This window comes from Carya illinoinensis, chromosome 14 (genome assembly GCF_018687715.1).
Source record: "Carya illinoinensis cultivar Pawnee chromosome 14, C.illinoinensisPawnee_v1, whole genome shotgun sequence".
NCBI lineage: Eukaryota > Viridiplantae > Streptophyta > Magnoliopsida > Fagales > Juglandaceae > Carya > Carya illinoinensis.
In genome coordinates this window covers 2,299,457-2,320,481 of record NC_056765.1, presented here as the reverse complement: position 1 = coordinate 2,320,481, position 21,025 = coordinate 2,299,457, and the positions used below count along the sequence as shown (strand labels likewise).

The window sequence follows — 21,025 nt, the reverse complement described above, 5'->3', positions numbered from 1 at the left end:
CGCCATGGCGGGGCGGGTAACACCGCCTCGCATCTAGTCCCCCTAGCGAGGGCGGGGGCGGGGAGGGCCCAACCCCGCTCCGCATTTACCCTGCCCTGCCACCTACATATATACATATTATATATAAAAATAAAAATATATATATATAAATATAAATATTTATATATATTCAAAAGCATAAATATATGTTTATATATATAAATATATTTTTATATTTTACAAATTGTGTATATATAAATATATATATATATATATATTACAATTTCTTAGAGTTGTTTACAAAGTATGCAATGTGCATTAACAAATTTAAAAACTATATAGTTTAAAATTACTACACTACAACTTACATAAAATATACACTAGTAAATTTAAAAACTACATAATTTTTAAATTATAATCATATTTACAAAATTTAAATTTATAATTTAGATCTAAAAATATATTTTTAATCACTTTTGAATTTAGAAATAATTTTTAAATATAAAAAAAAAAAGTAATAATTTTTTAAAGGAAAAATGAGGCGGGGCGAGGCGGGTATTCGCTCCGCACCCTGCCTAGCGGAGCGGGGTACCGGTACCCCGCGGGGATGCGGGGGCAGGGGACGGATGGAAAAACCCCAACCCCGCACCATGCGGAGCGGGGTGCGGGGAGAGGGCTGGTGCAGGTAGGCCCCCTATAAGAGAGTGAGACTTGTTCATAAGATTGCAAATGACATGAACATCCTAGACCACCTTATATAAAACTTCAATACCATACAAGAGTCTTACTTAAATAATGTGGGACTTAACTATTAAGTCTCACATTATTCAAGTAAGAATTTTGTATGGTCTTGAAATTCTATATAAGATAGTATAGGATGTCCATACCATTAACAATATCGTGAACAAGTCACTTAAAGGTTTATGTGTTATAAGCTAGAAGTTAGAACTCTGCATAGAGAAAGAGAGAGATTAGCTCGAGAGTTTAGAAACAACGAACAAATTGCCATGATGTTGAGTTGCGCAAAAATATAAAAAAGTTGCAGTAATGTTGCGATTGTTATAAACTATCTTGAATTGTATGACCACATTTATCTAGTCGTCAAGTGTATAGTACTAGCATAGTACTAGCATAGTACTGCATAGTAACTAGCATAGTAAATGACCGACATAGCACAGTGCATAGTGCCAGCATAGTACTGCATAGTAACTGGCATAGTGAATGGCCGACATGGCACAGTGCATAGTACCAGCATAGTACTGCATAGTAAGCTAGCATAGTTCCCTTTGTACGCCTATATATATCGTTGAATTCTTTAAGAAATTCATAAGTTTCATAACTTCTCTGAATTCTATCTCTCTCTCCTTTTAGAAAGTTTTATAATAAATCTATCTCTCTCTTTACTTTTCGATAGTTTCATAACACGTTATCAGCACGAATGTTCTGACGATTTTGAAACTAGTAGTCCTCTACTTCAAGTAAGTTTTTCAATATATTTTTATATTCCTGATTTATATATGTAAAAAATGTCAAATCTTACAAAATTGGAATTCGTTGCTATTGACATTTCTGGAAAAAATTATTTATCTTGGATCATTGATGCTAAGATCCATCTGGAAGCGATGAACCTGGGAAATACAATTAAAGAAGGAAATCAAGGGTCCCTGCAGGACCGTGCTAAGACAATGATTTTCCTTCGGCACCATCTTCATGAAGAATTAAAAACTGAGTATCTAACGGTGAAAGATCCACTTATTTTGTGGAATGATTTAAGGGAGAGATATGAACACCAGAAAACTGTAATCCTCCCAAAAGCTCGTCATGATTGGATGCACCTGAGGTTGCAAGACTTCAAGAGTGTTAGTGAGTATAACTCTGCACTCTTTAAAATTAGCTCGCTATTGAAATTATGTGGTGAAAAAGTCACTGATGATGACTTGTTAGAGAAGACATATACTACTTTTCATGCCTCGAATGTGCTCCTGCAGCAGCAGTATCGAGAGTGAAAGTTCAAAAAATATTCTGAACTTATATCTTGTCTTCTATTAGCTGAGCAAAATAATGAGCTTTTGTTAAGAAATTACCAGTCACGTCCTACTGGTTCTATATCATTTCCTGAAGTGAATGGTACTAGATTTACATCATTCTCAAAAGCGAATGGTGCATCTTTTCAAAGAAAACGAGGGTGTGGACGTGGTAGGAAAAACTATGGAAGTGGAGGTCCTAGAAGTGACCACACTAAAAGGGACAATAATAGATATACACCGTACCACCAAAAGTGGTTCAACTCAGAGAATGGCAAAGGTCCCCAAAACAAATTTTTAAAGAAAGATGAAGATGGATGCCATAGATATGGTATGGCTGGACATTGGGCTCGTATCTGTCGTACAGATAAGCACTTGGTTGACTTATATCAATCTTCTATAAAAGAAAAAACAAAGAAATTTGAAATAAATTTTACTGAACCATCATATGCTTTAGATTTTATAGATGGAGAAGATATTACAAGTCTTGATATTTCTGATTTCTTTAAGGATTCTAGTGGGAGAGTTGATCATGAAAGTGTTCCTTTTTAATTAATGTATTTCCTTTATCTTATTATAAAATATTTTTATATTCTGCAATGTTTTGTAGTAATGAAAGTTTTATTTATTCTTTTATACTTGTTATAAATTATTGATGATATGATTTATCTGAGAATGGAAATGGAGCATCCCTGAAGGATCGCCCTAAATCAATAATTTTATTGAGTATCTCATATGAGTGATACTTGTACCAAAAAATCATTATGATTTATGCACCTGAAGTTGCATAATTGAAATTGTGGAAAGAATATATATTTGAATGAATGTCTCGAATGTGCTCCTGAAGTAGCAATATCGAGTATGCTCCTGAAGTAGTAATATTAAATGCAAACGTTCACAATATATTCTAAATTTGTGTCAGGTCTTTTAGTGACTAAGCAAAATAATGAGTTTTTGATAAGAATCATTATTCACGTCTTACTAGATCTACATCATTCCCTGAATTGAATGATAATGAATTTATATCATTCTATTCTCTGAAGTGAAAAAAATGATGCTTTTCATTCAAAGAAACTAAGAGATTGGACGTGATAATGAATATCTTTTTGGGCCAGAAGCTTATATTGGAAAAGCTGTAAGCTTTCTCTTTGAGATGATATTATACAAATTATTGAATCAAATATTATGATGCATCAAAAGGTGATATGATTCAAAATATTTGTATCTTTTCATGGTTATCTTGATCATCCAAAATCAATTACGATAAGTCGAATGATTTTCATATGGACGTCCATAAAAGAACCAGAAGATTCTTCTACTATAAAGTTTTACTTCCAGAAATGAAAAGAAAAATTTGCTTAAAGCAAATAAGATGAAATTATTCGACGTTATCTTGATTATCATATGTGAACCAGAAGTTCAGATGATAATTAAATTTTGGATACAATAAGATAAAATGTCTCATATTCTAGCTGCTAAAATTCCAGCGATGATTGAAGTCCCTGTAGGACAATTAAGAAATTTAGCAGTCTAAAGACATGTATAAAGGCATGTGAGACTTATCGATACAAAAGATAGAGTATCTCAAAAGAGAAAGGCACAAATAATTTGGTACTCCTGAAGAGGTCATACCTACAAAACAAGCAATAAAGTTCATCCAAATTTTCTATATAAAATTCTCCTATATAAACTCTTGAAGAGTACCTCCTGAAGAGGTTTTTCATGAAAATGTCTTCCCTTGAAAATGGACAGGTACTTGAAAATAACGAGATCTCGTTACATTTCATGAATAATGGAGAAATTATGGATAGAAATAAAATTGTTGTCGACAATGTATTTCCATATGAGATGGCAATTGACATTACCAGAAGTAATGATGAAAGTGAATCAAGAATCGTCGAAGAATACGACGTAAAATATGGGCCAAATTTGAAAGAAACAATTCCTGCAGAATTGATTCATTAGTAAAATATGATGCATCGGGACTTATAGTCCAAACACCTAAAGAGGTGATGCTTGTTGAATGTCAATGGGTATTTATGGAAAGGAAATAAAAATGTGATATATAAATCAAGAGTCAGTTTCTCAATTCCTGCAGAATTGATATCACTAAGTAAAATGTGATAAATATGGACTTGGAGTCCAAACACCTAAAGAGGTGATTTTTATTAAATATCAGTGGATATTTATATACATGATATAAAAAAGCCTGAAACTTTTAATTTGAAAATGTGATATAGAAATCACAAGTTAGTTTCTCGAAAAAACAATATTAATATGATTTTAAAGTGGTTGAAATCATATTTAGATTTTTATTAGTTTGAAAGTTACCGAGAGTTTGGATATGCCTAATTAACTGCATATTTATATGGATTATTGGATCTTGATATATATATGAAAATCCTTGAATGATAGAAAATGTCTGAAACTTCTAATATGAATACATCTGGAAATATGTATTCTATCAAGTTTCAAAGATCCTTATATGATCTAAAGCAATCCAAACGCAAATGAAAACAAGCTATTATTGCAGTTTATGTATATGATTTAAATGTTATTGAGGCTCTAGAAGAGCTCATAAAAACTGCACATATTTGAAATATAAATCTGAAACCCTTGCGGCTTCAAGGGAAAGATGGATGATGTTATTAGTTATGAAATACCATCTTTTAATACAATTAGTATTTCAGATTCATATTATGAGTTTGATATGAAGTGTGCATTATTAAAGAAGAAATAAAAGGGAGCACACAGAACATCTACCAAAAGATAGAAACACAAATATGAATATTTGTGAAATATTATTTTATTATCTTGAAGCAAGAATTACAAAAATTTGAGACACTTTGCCTCATTCTTCAAACGCTCTTGTTCTTCAAGAATCTGCATAGCATCCCTATCTAAAGAGGTGGGCAATCGAAAAGAACATTTAAGCAAGGATTTTAAATTCCTATTCCCTTTCTTTATTGATTCTATCTTCATGTTGGACTCTAGAAGAAGTCGCTGAAATATAACAATATTCTCGTAGAGATCGTCAACTCTACAAGTTCTGGATTGCAGTCGCTGAGAAAATGCGACAATGGATGATGAGTATCGGGTACCGAGACTCACAAGCTCATAGATAGCTTCATTATCTGACCTACGAGTCAGATCATTATATTGCATGATAGCACCTGTGGTAGAAGCAGGAATAACTGATGAACGATGTGCCGAATACCTCATATATTGACCCTGAGAAGATTGCTGAGCCATTGCAGAGAGAGATTGTAGGATAACAATGCAGAAAGAAATTGCAGAGTAAAAATGTAGTATGATTACAGAAAAGTGAAAAAGATGAGATGCGAATGAAGATGAGCTGAATATCTCTTTTATAGAGAAAATTATGATACAGCATCTCTCGTGAAGCAAGAGAAAAGAGATGAAATATAATTTCATAGCTCTGCGGCGCCTGACAGCACGCCTGACACCTACAGAGGAGTTGAAAATCCGCGGTGCTTGTCTGATCTTAAAAGGCTGGCCACCGTTTTTATTAAAAAATGAGGTTAGCGGTTTAATGTTGATGCATTCTCTACTAATTGTGTTATTTACAAGAACTCCAGAAGAGTACAACTCCAGAAAAGTAGTGATGAGCAGAAAGATCCAGTTGAGATTATTTTATCAACATGGATCAAGTCCACAGTTAGTTGGATGTACAGATGCGAGTTATTTTTCAGATACACACAAGAAGATCATTGCAATTCATGAGAAGAAAGTTGAAATTGATATCAAGAAGGTACGGTCAAGTAAAAATCTGGCAGATTTATTCACTAAAGCATTACCAACTGCAACATTTAAGAAGATTATGCAGAACATTGGAATGCGGAGGTTTGAAAACCTGTTATCATGCACTACCAACTGCAACATTTAAGAAGATTATGCAGAACATTGGAATGCGGAGGTTTGAAGACCTGTTATCATGCACTTTTCAGGAGAAGTAATGTCTTGAAGACTTGTGCTGATTGTACTCTTTTTCCTTCGCTAAGGTTTTATCCCACTGGGTTTTCCTTTACAAGGTTTTAATGAGGCAATCCTAAAGCACTCGGCGATACACATGAATACTGTACTCTTTTTCCTTCGCCATTGGTTTTTTCCCACAGGGTTTTTCCTTGGCAAGGTTTTAACGAGACGTATTCTTTAAATATGGTCATCCAAAGGGGAAGTGTTATAAACTATCTTGAATTGTATGACCATATTTATCTAGTCGTCAAGTGTATAGTACTAGTATAGTGTCAGCATAGTGTCAGCATAGTACTGCATAGTAACTAGCATAGTAAATGACCGACATAGCACAGTGCATAGTGCCAACATAGTACTGCATAGTAACTGACATAGTGAATGGCCGACATATCACAGTGCATAGTACCAGCATAGTACTGCATAGTAAACTAGCATAGTTCCCTTTGTACGCCTATATATATCGTTGAATTCTTTAAGAAATTCATAAATTTCATAACTTCTTTGAGTTCTATCTCTCTCTCCTTTTAAAAAGTTTTATAATAAATCTATCTCTCTCTTTACTTTTCGATAGTTTCATAACAGCGATTCCTTTATGCTCTTTTATCATGAATGAATCTTGCGGCAGCAGACCTGGTGTCGAGTTTCAAAGGAGGCTGCGACATTTCTCTTCGGGACTTTGTTGGCTTTATCAGATGAGACCAACTTTATTACATTTAATATATAATTTTACACGTGGCTTTTTTGAATTGGGGCTAGAACAGCCGACCATTCCAAAGAGTAACTGTTGATAAAATGAGACTGTATAATATTACGCGTACGTGTAATACCACTCAAGATCATATAACTGCATCTGTTATATGGCATCTGTTATATGGCATGACACACGTGTTCTAGATTTTTTTATTATCACAAAACAAATTGTAATATAAAGTATAAACCCCAAGAAAAGTTTCAAAATGGGGGAAAAACTACACATAATTAGTGTTTCATATTGAATACTACAACTTCATTACAGCCTGATTTATTTAATGAAATCATTTCATATTATTTAATTATTATAATTATTTTAAATTTTTAAAAAATATATAATAAACAATTTAATTTTTTTAAATTTTTAAATAAAAATAATATTATAATAATATTTTATTCATCTTTAAAATGTCATATCATCTTATCACATTTCATCTTAACTCATTATCTAAACGAGTCTAATTATTGTAGTGATTGGATATAATAAAATTGGAAATAAAAATTATCTCATTTAAATGTGAAAATAATCGAGGTCATTGTTTTCACAACCATTATCATTTTTTCTCATCTCAAATAATCATTAAAATTTTCTTAAATTTATATATAAAATAAAATAACCAATTAATTTAACTTTTTAAAATTTTAAAACAAAAATAATATTAAAAAATATATTCTAATAAAATTTTATTTAATTTTCATCTCAACTCATCTTATCGCGTCGAATCTACAAAAACAAATGAGTGACATCACCTACAAAAAAACCAAATCACGCAAATAAGAAATATGGATTTTTATTTTTAAATTTTGTAATCTTCAGTGACATTAACTGGCGTGACATAGTTTAACAAAAGTACAATTAAAAACAAAAATAAGAATTAAAAAACAAAGTGACCTCAATCTTTCATACGTGGAAAGATTGTCGACTCTTTAAAGGAGTTGTTGACCAATGTCACCGGAAGAAAATAGTAGTCTTAAAGAAACACAACGATTTTCACGTGGGAATAAAAAACTGAACAAAACATATTAAAGCGCACATTCTTTTTAATTATTTATATTCACACTATCATAAAAAATAAATCATATTTTTAAACTGATTTGAATAACACATATAGTAAAGATGAATGATATATACAGTCATAAATGTATAAAAATTACATAAATATTTAAAAAAATAAATAAATCCATATTTATATATAATAATAATAATTTTTTAATAATAAATTTTATTATTTTTTAAAATAACTGTATAGTACTTATACATAAAAGACCATTTTTGAGAGGGACAAAAAAATAAATTTGCTTCTTTCTTTTCGTACTTCCTTTGCGGTCGGAGACTACTCGATCGGGATGTTTGAAATTTTGTTTGGTGGTTATGTTTTAAATTACTTTGAAATTTTGCTTCTAGAAATACAATTTATTTATTTATATATATTTTCTTGTTGGTTTCTCCTTCATATGGGTCCAAAACTCCAGGTAATTACCATATTCAGAATGCTACCCTTTTTACTTTTAACAGAGAAATACCTTTTAACAACATTGACTCGTGTTATATATTTTTTTAAGAGATCAAATTAACATGAGTACTTGCATGTCTCACTCTCCAGATACATGTTTTGCTAATTAAATTAAATTAAATTAATTATATTTTCCATTTTTCCCACAATTTATTTCAAATACAAACGGGTAAGTCCAAAATGAAAAAGAGAAAAATAAATAAATATTAATTTTACAAGGTCTTAAAATAAAAAGTTATGAACCCCTTTATACTTTTAATTAATTAGCTTACAATTCTTCTATATGCAACCGGATTTGCGGAACCGGTGCGACATCGGCTGACGTGGCGGCTGACGTGTACTGCCACGTCATCTAAAATTTAAATTAAAAAAAAAAAAAAAAAAACAAACAAACAAAGCAGAAAAATGAGAGGGAAATCGAAATAGAAGGATTTCAATGTGGCTGAAGCAGAGAGAAGAAAAAGGGCCGAACTTGCTGGAAAATCGCAACCTGAAAGTCGCCGGCGTTGGAGCCCACAGGCTGGTGAGGTCGCCGTCTGTCAGTTGTTAGCCCCATTTCCCTCCAGCCCCAACTTGAATTCAGTTCAACCCGCGACACTAGAAAGCTCGGTAAGTCAGAATGTTCTGGGTTGCAAATATGAATCTTTATTTTTTTTTTTTTCTGCTGTATTCTTTCCGTGTAGATCCGTGTAGACAAACCTGGATCCTTATTTAGTCGAACCTGGATCCGTGTAGACGAACCTGGGTTTATCCGTGTAGATCCTTATTTAGTCTTGCTTTTAGACAAACCTGGAGATCAGTCCGTAAGCTAGTAGAGAGTATAAAATAAGGAAAAGTTTATTCTGAGATTCAGTGCAGTTTTTTTTTTTTTTTTTTTTTTTTTTTTTTTTTTTTCTGTTGTATTCTTTCCTTTTTGAGAAACCTGATTTAGTCTTGCTATTTGGTTACTACATATTTTTTGGGCTGTAGTAAGGATGTTTACGGGTCTCCAGTTTTCGGGTGTTGATGAAAGTCCTGTTTCAGCTTACGGGAAAGAAATGATAATGCTTATTCCATTCAAAAAGTCTACATCTCTATTTTAATTTTTACAACTACAGCATACATGGATTTGGATGCCATAATAAATTTGGTTCTATGATTAAATTTAAAGTTTTTAATCAGCATGAAAATATGTTAATGGTAGTTGGTTGAATAAATTTTTGGATGAATGCATATTTGCTTCCCATTGTAGTATTAAACCGTGTGGCTTCAAGCCTCTTAACTATATCCAATGATGGTGAAAACAAATTTATAGCTATTTATTTATCTGTCTCATGAGCAATGCCTGAACTGGACGTCTAAGCAAAACAGATTTTCCCCTACATAAATTGCTTTATGAATTAAAATAGAACATGCCACTGATTATTTAGAGATCAAATTCCACGGTGAGTAGGATTAATATTTAGAGATTAAAGAGGGAAAAACAAGTGACAAGACATTTGAATGTTTGCTAGAAGAAGATTTTGACAACTTGGTAAACCTTTGCTATTGACAATTCATTTGCCTCCATCTTAGCATGGGAAACGGAAAAGAAGACATGTCTAATGCAGAGCCATCTAGCTCAAATCCCCCACCCGCGGTATGTTGTATTATGTAATTTATCGAAAACATTATTTGTTTAGTAGTTGATATTTTACTGTCAAAATTCATCAATAACTTATACAATAATATTTTAGGACATACCATCAACGTGTCCAAACATCCCGAATTACATGCACGGTTACTATGGACCAATGCCTGCGTGGTCACCGGCTTTTTTATCATATCCTGGTGCCAACCAATATCCAAGCAACCTACAGGTGGTGATATTATATCAAACATGTTTAATTTTAATATTTAGAGATTTTTAAAAGAGTTTAATTGCATTGTTTTTTTCTTTTTGCCAGCATGGTGGTTACCCATTTCAACATGGCATGGAAGACCCAGTATCTCGCATTAGTACAAGCTCCATTACAAGCAAGTTCGAAGGTATAGAGGATAATAGACCCGATGGTTGGGAAACCGAATCGCCATGTACATCCTCTAGAGTTGATGAATGTGTTGCAGATAGACCAGATGCACAGGATAATAGGCCCGATGGTGGGGAAACTGAAACCCCCACCACCAGTGCCGGAGCATCTGAGAAAGTGCAAATGGATGGTGATGATGTGCCAAAGTCCAAGATGGAGTTTAATTCGTTAGAAGATTTAATGAGTTATTATAAGGAATATGGTAAGAAATGTGGGTTTGGGGTGATGACAAAGAGGAGTGAGAGGGGAGAGGATGGGACTGTTAGATATGTCACACTTGCCTGTGCCCGTGGTGGGAAGGCTCAGAATCGGATTTTGAACGTTGCCAACCCTCGTCCGACAGGAAAGACAGAATGTAAGGCAAAGATTAATGCCTCAAAAACTGCTGACGGAAAGTTTCGGCTGAATACAGTTCACAATATCCATAATCACAACCTGAGCCCAAAGAAATCACGCTTCTTTCGATGTAATCGAGAAGTAAGTGAAACTGTAAAAAGAGTCCTTGATACAAATGATATGGCTGGGATTCGTATGAATAAGAGTTTCGGATCGCTTGTTGTTGGTGCGGGTGGATTTGAGAACCTCCCATTTTTGGAAAAGGATTGCCGTAACTACATCGACAAGGCACGACATCTACGACTGGGCGCAGGTGGTGCTGGGGCGTTGCAAGACTACTTTTTAATAATGCAGTACAAAAATCCGGGGTTCTTTGCATTGATGGACCTGGATGATGATGGTAGGTTAAAGAATGTATTCTGGGCAGACCCCCGGAGTAGAGCTGCGTACCAATATTTCGGTGATGTGGTCACATTCGACACCACATACCTGACGAACCGATATGGGATGCCCTTTGCACCATTTGTTGGTGTAAACCACCATAGGCAATCAATTTTGTTGGGAGCTGGCTTGATTTCCTCAGAGGATACTGAGACCTTCGTGTGGTTATTCCGGACCTGGTTGCAGTGTATGGATGGTATAGCGCCGAAGGCTATTATCACTGATCAAGACAGAGCGATGAAAAATGCCATTTCAATTGTTTTCCCCGAAAGCCGACATCGATTTTGCCTTTGGCATATACTTAAGAAAGTCCCTGAAAAGCTTGGAAGCTATGGTTCCTACAAATCTGGATTGAAAACTACACTAATGAAATGTGTGTATGACACCCAAACTCGGGAAGAGTTTGAGAATTGTTGGGATCGGTTCATCACCACGTACAACTTGCATGAGAATGTGTGGTTGAAGAGTCTATACACTGAGCGTGAGTACTGGGTACCGGCATTTTTTAGAGATGTTTTTTGGGCTGGAATGAGTACAACTCAGCAGAGCGAGAGCATGAATGCCTTTTTTGATGGCTATGTTCATGCTAAGACAAACCTGAAAGAGTTTGTCGATCAATATGATAATGCCTTGAAAAAGAAAATTGAGAACGAAAATGTTGCGGACTTCCACTCATTTAATGTCACAATTCCCTGCATCTCTAGATCTCCAATTGAAAAGAGATATCAAGATTTGTACACCAATGGGAAGTTTAGGGAAGTTCAGCAACAACTTGCCCGCGTCATCGACTTGGACCCAGTTTTACTCAAGGTGGACGGTACAGTAAAGACCTTTGTAGTAGAGGATGAAGTTTGTCTCGAAGAGTTCACGAAGTTGGTTACACATTCAGTCCAGTTTAGTCAGGAAGATACAGGTGCTGCAAAGTGTTCTTGTGGTTTATTTGAAATGAGGGGGATAGTGTGCCGGCACATCTTCGCTGTTTTCAAATGTAACGGGGTTAAATCATTGCCAGATAGGTACATTTTGGATCGATGGAGGAAGGACATCAAAAGAAGATACATGTTAATCCATAGCAGCTACGACACAGTACATCAACGGGAGGATTCTATTGCTTATTCTAGTCTTTTGAACATCTGTTATAAGATGATTACTCATGTTGCGGGTTCGAGAGAACATACTTTGGATGCAACTAATAAGTTGCATGCAATGATTGACCTCTATTCTGGGAATTTGGATCCCACAGCACATGCAAGTGATACCGCAAATGTTACAGCAACTGTTGGTTCTTCAAAACAAGTTCTCAGTCCACATATTGTCAGAGGGAAAGGGAGACCCCCATCTCTGAGGAGAGCATCTAGGATGGAGAGAGACTTGCGAAAAGTTAAAGAGAAGACCAAGCGAGCACAGGGAAAGGGAAAACGCAAGCAGGTGCTGATCCTCTATTTGATTTCTACCTTGTTGATGCTTAATTTTTGTCCTTACTACCTGAAAAATTTTATATCTTATTTTCAGCGAGACGGAGAAGATATATCAGTCGTAGACGTCCGCAAGAATTTATTTGGTGTCGTGCAAGTAATATATTCCATTTAAATTTATATTTGAATTATAAGTTATATTTGAAATTCTGTTTGAACATCGTATTAAGCATTGTTTTAAATTTTGCCTGTGCCGTATAATCAGACTGAGCTTGAAAGCATACCAGCTGCTGACCCCGTAGGTGCCCAACCCGAAGAAAGACTAATGCAAAGCCAAGAAAGTGTACGTGAATCCTAACTTGTGGTATGGATGATAATTTTAATACTAAGTTTGACATTATATGGTGTTCATGAATTTTATTGGTCTACAGATGCAATTTGGGTTGGTTGGATCACAACCGCTAGAGGCTATATTGGATGGTTCACAACCACGGGAATGATTCAAATGATTGTCGTGGGTATGCCTTTCCGTGGTTAAACATGTTTAGGGTGTTTTATGTAACAGTTTTAAAGATTAGGGTGTTCTTTGTGGGTTTTAATGAAGGATTTGGCACCAGGCTTAATTCATTTATTTTCCCTGTAGGTTGATCCCGTGGTGTACCAGCTTATATCAAATGTTAATGATGAGTTGGCCTACCAATATTTAAGTCACACAGATGTGAATATTAATCTTGTTGTTGGTGGTATTTTGGGAATATTTATACTTGTTGGTGTAAACATTTAATTTTGCCTTTGAGGATGAGGGGGGAATATTAAAGCAAGTTATTTAATATTGAGGTGGTGAAAATTTTCACCGGCTATTAAGCATCTATTGTGTATTATAACAGCATGTTAAATTCTGGCAATATGACGGTACAGGACGGTACTATGTTGTTGGTGAATTCTGGCAATATGAAAATGGTTTATTTGAAATTGGTGGGTAGGTGGTGACAATTGGAGATGGATGCATGAATCATATGTGGGATTTTATGGCGTTAAATCATTACCAGAATTCTGTTTGATTGAGTCGGTTCTGTTTGAACTTGTCAAAATCATCAAAGTTTTGGTCTATACGGTACTCAGGTTGGATTGGCAACCTGGCCAACAAGAGGCCTCTTTTTTAAATCATCAATATCATTGCAGGGTACACCATTTGTTGGTGTAAAAATACTGATTATTTCGAGTTGCATGCAGCGGGAACAAGTTGCCTGTGCACGTTTTCCCTGTGCCGTATAGATGTTGATTTTAGACTTCAACTTCTGAAAGCACAATTCAGTTTATGCCTGAATTCTAAACATCCAGCAAGCAAAATTCTAATACAAGAGCCTTAATAACAGAATTCAAGTCCCTAACTTGAATTGTACCATACATCAATACAAAAATCATCAATAACAGAATTCAGTTCCCATACATTAAAACAGCATTAAGTAATCAGTTTATAACAGAATTCTAAACATACAACAATAACAGTATTCAGTTCCCATACATGTTAATATAAGAGCCATCGTCCAATACAAATTAAAAGTACCACTAATGCAATCCCACATAAATGTTTTCCCAGTTTGTGCTCCCTCTTCATATCAGGTTCTTGTGTCTGCCGCAGCAACTCCTTCTCAAGGTGATCCACCATTCTACGCAGGTCATTCTCCCTTTTTTCGAGGAGGTCGACTATTTTTGAGAGATCTTTCTCCCTCTGTAACAGGTCATTGATTCTTTCTTGAAGCTGGAGCTCAGTCACTTGGTGATGATCTGCCCACTGGAAAAACTTGCAGAAGGGTAATCCCTGAGCATTTGTCACACAAATTAGTTAATGAACACTGAAATAAATGTTAACAGAAAGGAAACTACACTAATTACCTCTGTGTTGTACTTTGGACACCCTAAGAATGGCCGGCCAGGATTTTTTGCTGTAGTTGAAAATTTCAGTGTGGCTTTCACCCCACAGCAGCACAATGGTTGCCCCGTGGTACGTTTAGCAAAAGATGAAGAAGACATGGATGAGGACGATGACATTTCTAAGATGAACCAAAGAAGAGAAAGCAAAAACTAATTTCCCACAATTAGTTAGTAATATATATTTGTATTCAGAAGATAAAATATTAGTGCTCAAAATCCAAAACTAATTCATCACAATTATTTGGTAAGAAAACAGTGTATAGTTGGTAACAAAACAATATATTGCTATTATTTTGTAACAAAACAGTGTCTCCCACGGAACGAGCTGGGTTTGAACATGACAAATGATTCCAGGATTCCCAGCTCATTTGACACTTGACAAATCAATGGCAGTACATTAAATATTTAGTGAAAAATATCATCATTAAAAAATAACTATTCAAAAAGAAATGTATATAAATTGCTTAATCATTCATAATGATCCCACACCTAGTTTTTCAAAACATGACCTGTCATCTCATTTATAGCTACAAATTGAGTTATGGATTGAAAAACTAGTAGTATTACTTCAAATATTGAATAAATTTTTATTAAACAGTAGGGTCTAGAGATCAAAGTAGATATTGACCAAATATTGCCTTTGGTTGTATCGACGCAATCAAAGTAGATATTTAGAGATCAAAGTGTTTGTGTGGAATTGACCATGAATTGTGGTTAGGCATGTCAAATTTGGGTTAGGCCGATTAACTTGGATCAGTTTATTGTCAATTCATAAATACTTTCGATTTTAATGACCTAATACTAACCCAACATGACACAACCCGATTGTAAGCAACCTTAACTATCATTGATTAATTACTACAAACCCATCTCCATCTACACATTCAGTTCCCATACACTAATTTCACAATGTTGTGAAATTATTATAACTTAGAGGAGGAATAATACAAAAAAGGCCCTGTCAACCACAAATTAATACACATTTTCAACAAAAAGGACCTTTCAACCACTAATTCATATACATTTTCAATAAATGAAGCAGAAGACATTCACTTGTTATAAAATAAGGAAAAGTCTACAATGGAGTGTCAAACGGGCATATCAAATTCATGGACCTATTATTATAACAATAACAGCCAAAAATAATAACAATGACACATGACCAAGTATGTATAGCATGAGAATGTTGGAAAAAAACCAAAACACATCAAAAGGAGAAATCTAACCTGATTTGAAACTCGGTCTTAGGGTTAGATTTTTTGTCGGTGTTAGGGTTAGAGTTTGGGTGAAATGTGGGCTTCACATTTCAGATCTAGTGGAGAAGAGGACAGATCTAGTGGTTCGGGTTTGTGGTTCGTGGGTCTTCGGTACGAGATGGGAAACGTGGGTTTGTGGGTCATGGGTTTGAGTGGAAGACGAAACCCGATATGAACGGGGACTGCTTTCTGACCGGGCTTTAGATATCAGATCTGGTGGAGAAGATGACAGTGCTTACAGGCTCTGGTTCGTGGGTTCAAAACGGGTTTGTGATTCGTGGATCTTCAAAACCACATGTGAAGCTTTGGGTTTGTGGGTCTACCGAGGAGAAGACGAAGAAGAAACTGCCGGCGACAAGACGAAGAAGAAAGTGCGCTGCCGGCGACTGGGATGGAAGGACAAAGACCAATGGAACGGGCTCTTCAAAACCCAAAGTTTCAACTTTGGGTTTGTGGGTCTACCGAGGAGAAGATGAAGAAGAAAGTGCCGGCGACAAGACGAAGATGAAAGTGCCGGCGACTGGGACGGAAGGACAAAGACTAATGAAACGGCGATTGGGATGGAAGGCAGAATGGGGAAGACGAATGGGGAAGACGATGGGAATCGGAAGGGTCTCGCAGTCGTACGTGTGTCGGCTGGTTTGAAAGTGAAAAGCAGAGAGAAAAGTTGAACGAGGGAAAAGTTGAAGGGCGCTGGGTCTTCAATTAAAATCTCTTCAATTAAAATCTAAAATCTAAACGGCGCCGTATTGGAAACGTGCCACGTAGGACACGATGACGCCGGTTCCCCAAGACCGGTTGTAAGTAGACTTTTTGATTAGCTTAAGGGTTGATTTTAAGACATGGAATATTTTAGAACTTTGTGATTAGTAGTGAAATTCCTTGTGATAGTATCTGTTTTGGACGTGTTTCGCATGCGCAGTTGGATCTCCTTGGACACCTAGGGTATATCGGCTTCCTTTTTGCACAAGCACAATTTAGAGAGGGCTCGGGAGTGGTCTAAGTATTCTCTGATGCCTAAGTTAGTTTTATCTAAAAGAGTTTGGACAAAAGTATTTTGCCTAAGTTAGTTTATACCTGACGGCTTTTTATACGATGGATGGGGAAGCAACTCACATGTATCGTCAAGAGGCAATCCATCACCTTCACACTCAGGCCACCGAAAGCATGATTTAAGAGAAATACTTTTTGCAGTCGGCATGCAGTCGACTGTAAAAAAGTGAATTAATACGTGACCTATATGAAAAAAAAAAAAATTTATTTTTATAACTTTTTTTTATTCATGTAAGTCCCCTTGAATATAAAAAAAAATAATTTTTTTTATTCATTCCGTACAGCCGACTGCATTTGCTGACTGTATGTAGCAAAATCCATGATTTAATACAATGTAACGTACCAGAGAAAGGTAATTAAAACGGTGCAGGTATTTGACAGACACATCGACGACTTCTCAGCACGTGTATTTAAAATTTTTATTTTTTTATTATTTTAATTTAAATATTTTTTTAACATTTTTAATCATTAAAAAATATATAATTTTACTAATAATGACTCTTTTAACCATTAAATAAAAAAATAAAGAGTATAATAAATAGATGGTGGCGGCGATTATCCAATTAAATTAAACCCATGCACGTGGTAAAGACAGCCGATATGGAGTATTAATTGTAAAAAATACACGTCGCACAAAATCGGCCGACGTATAATCAAACTTCTAAAAACAGAAAGAATCAAATCAATAAAATAATGAATAAAATAATAATAATTAGTATTTAATCAGAACATGATCAAGTACTTTCCACGCGACTAAAATCGATCGCGAGTCGCCACCCCACTTGCGAGAACTTTCATGGAAGCATGCAGCGCTGGAGTCTGAAACCACCCCCCCGTAAAGCTATATCTTTCACACAGTTACCGACACGCCTTCAAACAACCTCGTTCACGATCAGGAATTACTCCTTAAGATCTAAAGAAATACGTACCTAATTTCCAAATATTGTAAGTTCCGGAGTCCGGACAGGGCTCGGTAGGATGGAGTTCTCGGACTTGGCTATCCTTGAATCCATTCGGCAGTATCTCCTCGGCGATTCGGAGACCACTGGGATTAGTTTTTACTCGACAGCGATGGGTTTAGATTATGATGCAAACACGGTTTCTAGGAGCGCGGGTTTTACCGGCGTTTATCTTGACCAGAGTAATAGGGGTGGTGCATTTCCGTCGAAAGTGGAAGACGCCGGGAACGAGGTTTTTTCCGACGCCGTTAACTTTGGACGGGTTTTATCTGATGAGGTTGATCGCGTAAAGGAAGCAACGGTGAAATCAGAGCAACCGGAGACGAGAGAAGTGGCAGTGGCGGCAGCGCCTGTTCATTACAGGGGAGTGAGGAGGAGGCCGTGGGGGAAGTACGCGGCGGAGATAAGGGATCCGAAGAAGAACGGCGCCAGGGTGTGGCTCGGAACTTACGAAACACCGGAGGATGCCGGGCTGGCTTATGACAGAGCGGCTTTCGAGATGCGCGGCTCCAAGGCTAAGCTCAATTTCCCCCACTTGCTCGGCTCGAATGAAGCCCAACCCATTAGACTGACTCCCAAACGCCGCTCGCCTGCACCGTCATCCCCCTCATCGGATAGAGGGTCTCCGCAGCCGAAGAGGAGAAAGATCAGTGGCGGCTCAGCGGGTGCAATAGAGATTTCATGCGAGCCTATTGACCCTCGGTGCTCTGTGCCCTTTAGATCACTTGAATAATGACATCTACTTTAGCCATAAAGAGATTACGTATAAATAAATTTATAAATTGATGTAACTTTATGTATTATATCGAATTATAAAATTACATTTATTACAAAGTAGATCTAATAGATTCTATGAAATCACATCAGTTTGTAGATATGTTTTGTACAATCTCTTTACATCTATAAAAGTTTTCTTTTAATTAGCTCCCCAATATTATCAACATTTGTCTCAATCTATCAAAAAAAGTGACCAATTGTCATTAAGAAATCAATTTGATCATTGTATGAGACGAATCACGGAACAAAAGAAACAAGCAGTTCATAATGCAAAATTTTCAAGAGAAGAACATGAAGTTTGTTGGAATTTTTTTTTTTTTTAAAAAAAGGTTGCCAATTTCATGTTTTGAGCTTTAATTGTGCATGTCTAAGGAAAATTACATGGGCCAATATCTTATTTGGTTAGATTGTTTAAAGGGAGTAAGAGCTAGCCTAGTCAAAGTTTGACTAAAATTTAATTAGTAAATTCATTTTTATAAATTTAGTTAGCCACCTTTTAACAATACCAAATAACGAATTTTTCAAATCTATCACTGTTATATTAAAATATTGATTTTGACATTTTTATTTATTTTAATTGTAATTATAATTTGAATAAAAAAGATCTATTATTAGAAAACAACTTATAACATGACATTTATGGATTCAATCATAGAAAAAATTCTACAAATTAAAATTTCAGGGAAAATTCAAATCGTAGGAAAATTTAAAGAAAATTAAATTAGTATTACATGTAAAATTCAAATCAGTTGGTGAGGCAAGGTTTTGCAAAGAAAATTCAAATTCAACCGTAGAAAAAATTATAGAATCCCTAAACTGTGACACTAGGGATTTTCCTACTTTCTGTTTCAATCAGAGGTTGATGAACAAGCAATAGTGGCTAGTGGAAAAATAATCGAAGAAGAGGGGAAAAATAAAAAAGGATGAACAGGCTTACCGAAGGTTGATGAACGAGCGACAGTGGCTAATAAATGGGTTTACTGGAGGTTGATGTTTTTTATTTCAAAATCTAGTATGCTCTGTGATTTGGATAGTGGCCATTGAAAAAAAAAGACATGTAGAGTATGCTCTAGGAGATGTGTTTTGTGATTTGGTGTGATTCATGCATTTTTGAATATACGAGTGGAAAGAATTTTTTAAGGCAAAAAAATTATTTGGCCAGTTTGAGCTGACTAAATTTAGCCGTAAAAAAAATAATTAAATTTATTATATAAATATTGAGTTTAATGCATATGTGTTTTGAGAAATTTAGCTAAATTTTAACCAAAATATGACTTTGTCTAGGCTACTACTAATGTTCTAATGTTTCTTCCCTTATAGCTATATATATATATATTTATATATAAATCGAGTTTGGATAATTTATTTATTTTTTATTAGTACCAAGTGTCCATGAACAAACTTCCTATTAATCTTGACTCTCGAGGGTGCACACACTTTTAGTAAGAAGTTTTTCATAAGTATAATTCATATAATTCAACGAAAGACTCTTCTAATCTGATAACTCCTTTAAATTGTTTGTTCTTGAGATAATTCAAACCTTAGATTGAAGGGAACATACTACCAAGACCAAAATCTTTACCATTTAAAGCAATCCCTAGAAATTAAGTCCGGATAATTTATAATTAAAAGTGTAGATCTAAGTACTCCTTGGTGACATATTAATCAATATCTAAACTTGTGAAATTTAGATGCAACTTATTCACCTAAAAGAAAAGGGAATTGATCATATTTAAATTAATTTATTAATAAAAATAATAAAATAATGAATATTAAAGCTTCTCCATTTCACCACTGCATGTCTACAAGAGAATAGGAGAATTATGGGATCCTTGTCGACTTTTCACTAAACAAAAATGGTTTCTTCTTCTTCTTCTTCTTCTTCTTCTTCTTCTTCTCATAAGCAATCAAACACGTCTTCTTTTCCTTTTGTCATGTTAGACAATTACAGAAACATCACGTATATAGCTAGCACTCCGATCTGCATCCCAATAGGAGCCAAGATTAATCAAGTATTGACTAGATGGGTGAGCCCTACTACACCACGGTGTAGCACGAGGATAAGTTATAAATGTTTTGTTTTAATTTTATTTAATTTTATTCATTTTCTTACATATCTTTAAATATTATTTTAAAAATTTTTATAATATTATTTTAAAAAATACTATCTTAATCATTATTAAAAAAAAAAAAAATCATCGGAACCATCCTAAGATGGATCCTCGCTGAGTTTAGAAGACGGATTGCCTATGATTATTAGTTAACAAAAAAAAAACACACACACACACACACAGACTTCTTGAGAACAAAAACAAAAACAAAAACAAACAAACAAACCAAAGTCTTGACAAGATTGATGAGTGGGGGATCCGCGGAACGTAGAAAGGTGGTGAGGGAAATCAAGTACTCCTTTGAATAATGATTTACATTTCACCTACTTTTCCGTGCATTATAATCTGCTGCACAGCTCCGGAACAGTTCGGTTTGGTAGTATAGGAATTTGATACGAGAATTTTGAGTTTAAGATAAAATATAATATTTT

The 21,025-nt window shown here is 35.0% G+C and overlaps 4 protein-coding genes across 4 annotated transcripts; 3 read left to right on the top strand and 1 right to left on the bottom strand.

Moving 5' to 3' along the window:
* Positions 1-10,434: 10,434 nt before the first annotated feature.
* LOC122294657 (protein FAR1-RELATED SEQUENCE 5-like) lies at positions 10,435-12,235 on the top strand. The gene is made up of 3 exons (XM_043103556.1): positions 10,435-11,580; positions 11,680-12,104; positions 12,232-12,235. Exons 1-3 carry the CDS (start codon positions 10,435-10,437, stop codon positions 12,233-12,235), a joined length of 1,575 nt encoding a protein of 524 aa, XP_042959490.1.
* Positions 12,236-12,254: 19 nt separating this feature from the next.
* LOC122293240 lies at positions 12,255-13,408 on the top strand. Its single transcript, XM_043101763.1, has 5 exons — positions 12,255-12,516; positions 12,601-12,660; positions 12,769-12,846; positions 12,935-13,021; positions 13,147-13,408. Exons 1-4 carry the CDS (start codon positions 12,295-12,297, stop codon positions 13,001-13,003), a joined length of 429 nt encoding a protein of 142 aa, XP_042957697.1. The 5' UTR covers positions 12,255-12,294; the 3' UTR covers positions 13,004-13,021; positions 13,147-13,408.
* A 623-nt stretch (positions 13,409-14,031) lies between these two features.
* LOC122294656 lies at positions 14,032-16,501 on the bottom strand. Its single transcript, XM_043103555.1, has 2 exons — positions 14,400-16,501; positions 14,032-14,325 (listed from the first exon to the last, which is right to left on the bottom strand). Exons 1-2 carry the CDS (start codon positions 14,553-14,555, stop codon positions 14,032-14,034), a joined length of 450 nt encoding a protein of 149 aa, XP_042959489.1. The 5' UTR covers positions 14,556-16,501.
* Positions 16,502-17,581: 1,080 nt separating this feature from the next.
* Positions 17,582-18,610, top strand: LOC122294232 (ethylene-responsive transcription factor 2-like). Its single transcript, XM_043102813.1, has one exon. It carries the CDS (start codon positions 17,726-17,728, stop codon positions 18,437-18,439), a length of 714 nt encoding a protein of 237 aa, XP_042958747.1. The 5' UTR covers positions 17,582-17,725; the 3' UTR covers positions 18,440-18,610.
* Positions 18,611-21,025: the final 2,415 nt, after the last annotated feature.

What these genes read in the sequence shown, in the direction of transcription:
- LOC122294657 (XM_043103556.1), top strand. Translation starts at nt 10,435, where the DNA reads ATGGATGGTGATGATGTGCCAAAGTCCAAGATGGAGTTTAATTCGTTA. An exon ending in ACACTGAGCGTGAGTACTGG is followed by an intron (nt 11,581 to 11,679) that starts GTACCGGCATTT and finishes GTTCATGCTAAG; the next exon opens with ACAAACCTGAAAGAGTTTGT.
- LOC122293240 (XM_043101763.1), top strand. Translation starts at nt 12,295, where the DNA reads ATGATTGACCTCTATTCTGGGAATTTGGATCCCACAGCACATGCAAGT. An exon ending in GAAAGGGAAAACGCAAGCAG is followed by an intron (nt 12,517 to 12,600) that starts GTGCTGATCCTC and finishes TCTTATTTTCAG; the next exon opens with CGAGACGGAGAAGATATATC. An exon ending in TAATGCAAAGCCAAGAAAGT is followed by an intron (nt 12,847 to 12,934) that starts GTACGTGAATCC and finishes ATTGGTCTACAG; the next exon opens with ATGCAATTTGGGTTGGTTGG.
- LOC122294656 (XM_043103555.1), bottom strand. Translation starts at nt 14,555, where the DNA reads ATGTCATCGTCCTCATCCATGTCTTCTTCATCTTTTGCTAAACGTACC. An exon ending in GTCCAAAGTACAACACAGAG is followed by an intron (nt 14,326 to 14,399) that starts GTAATTAGTGTA and finishes ACAAATGCTCAG; the next exon opens with GGATTACCCTTCTGCAAGTT.
- LOC122294232 (XM_043102813.1), top strand. Translation starts at nt 17,726, where the DNA reads ATGGAGTTCTCGGACTTGGCTATCCTTGAATCCATTCGGCAGTATCTC.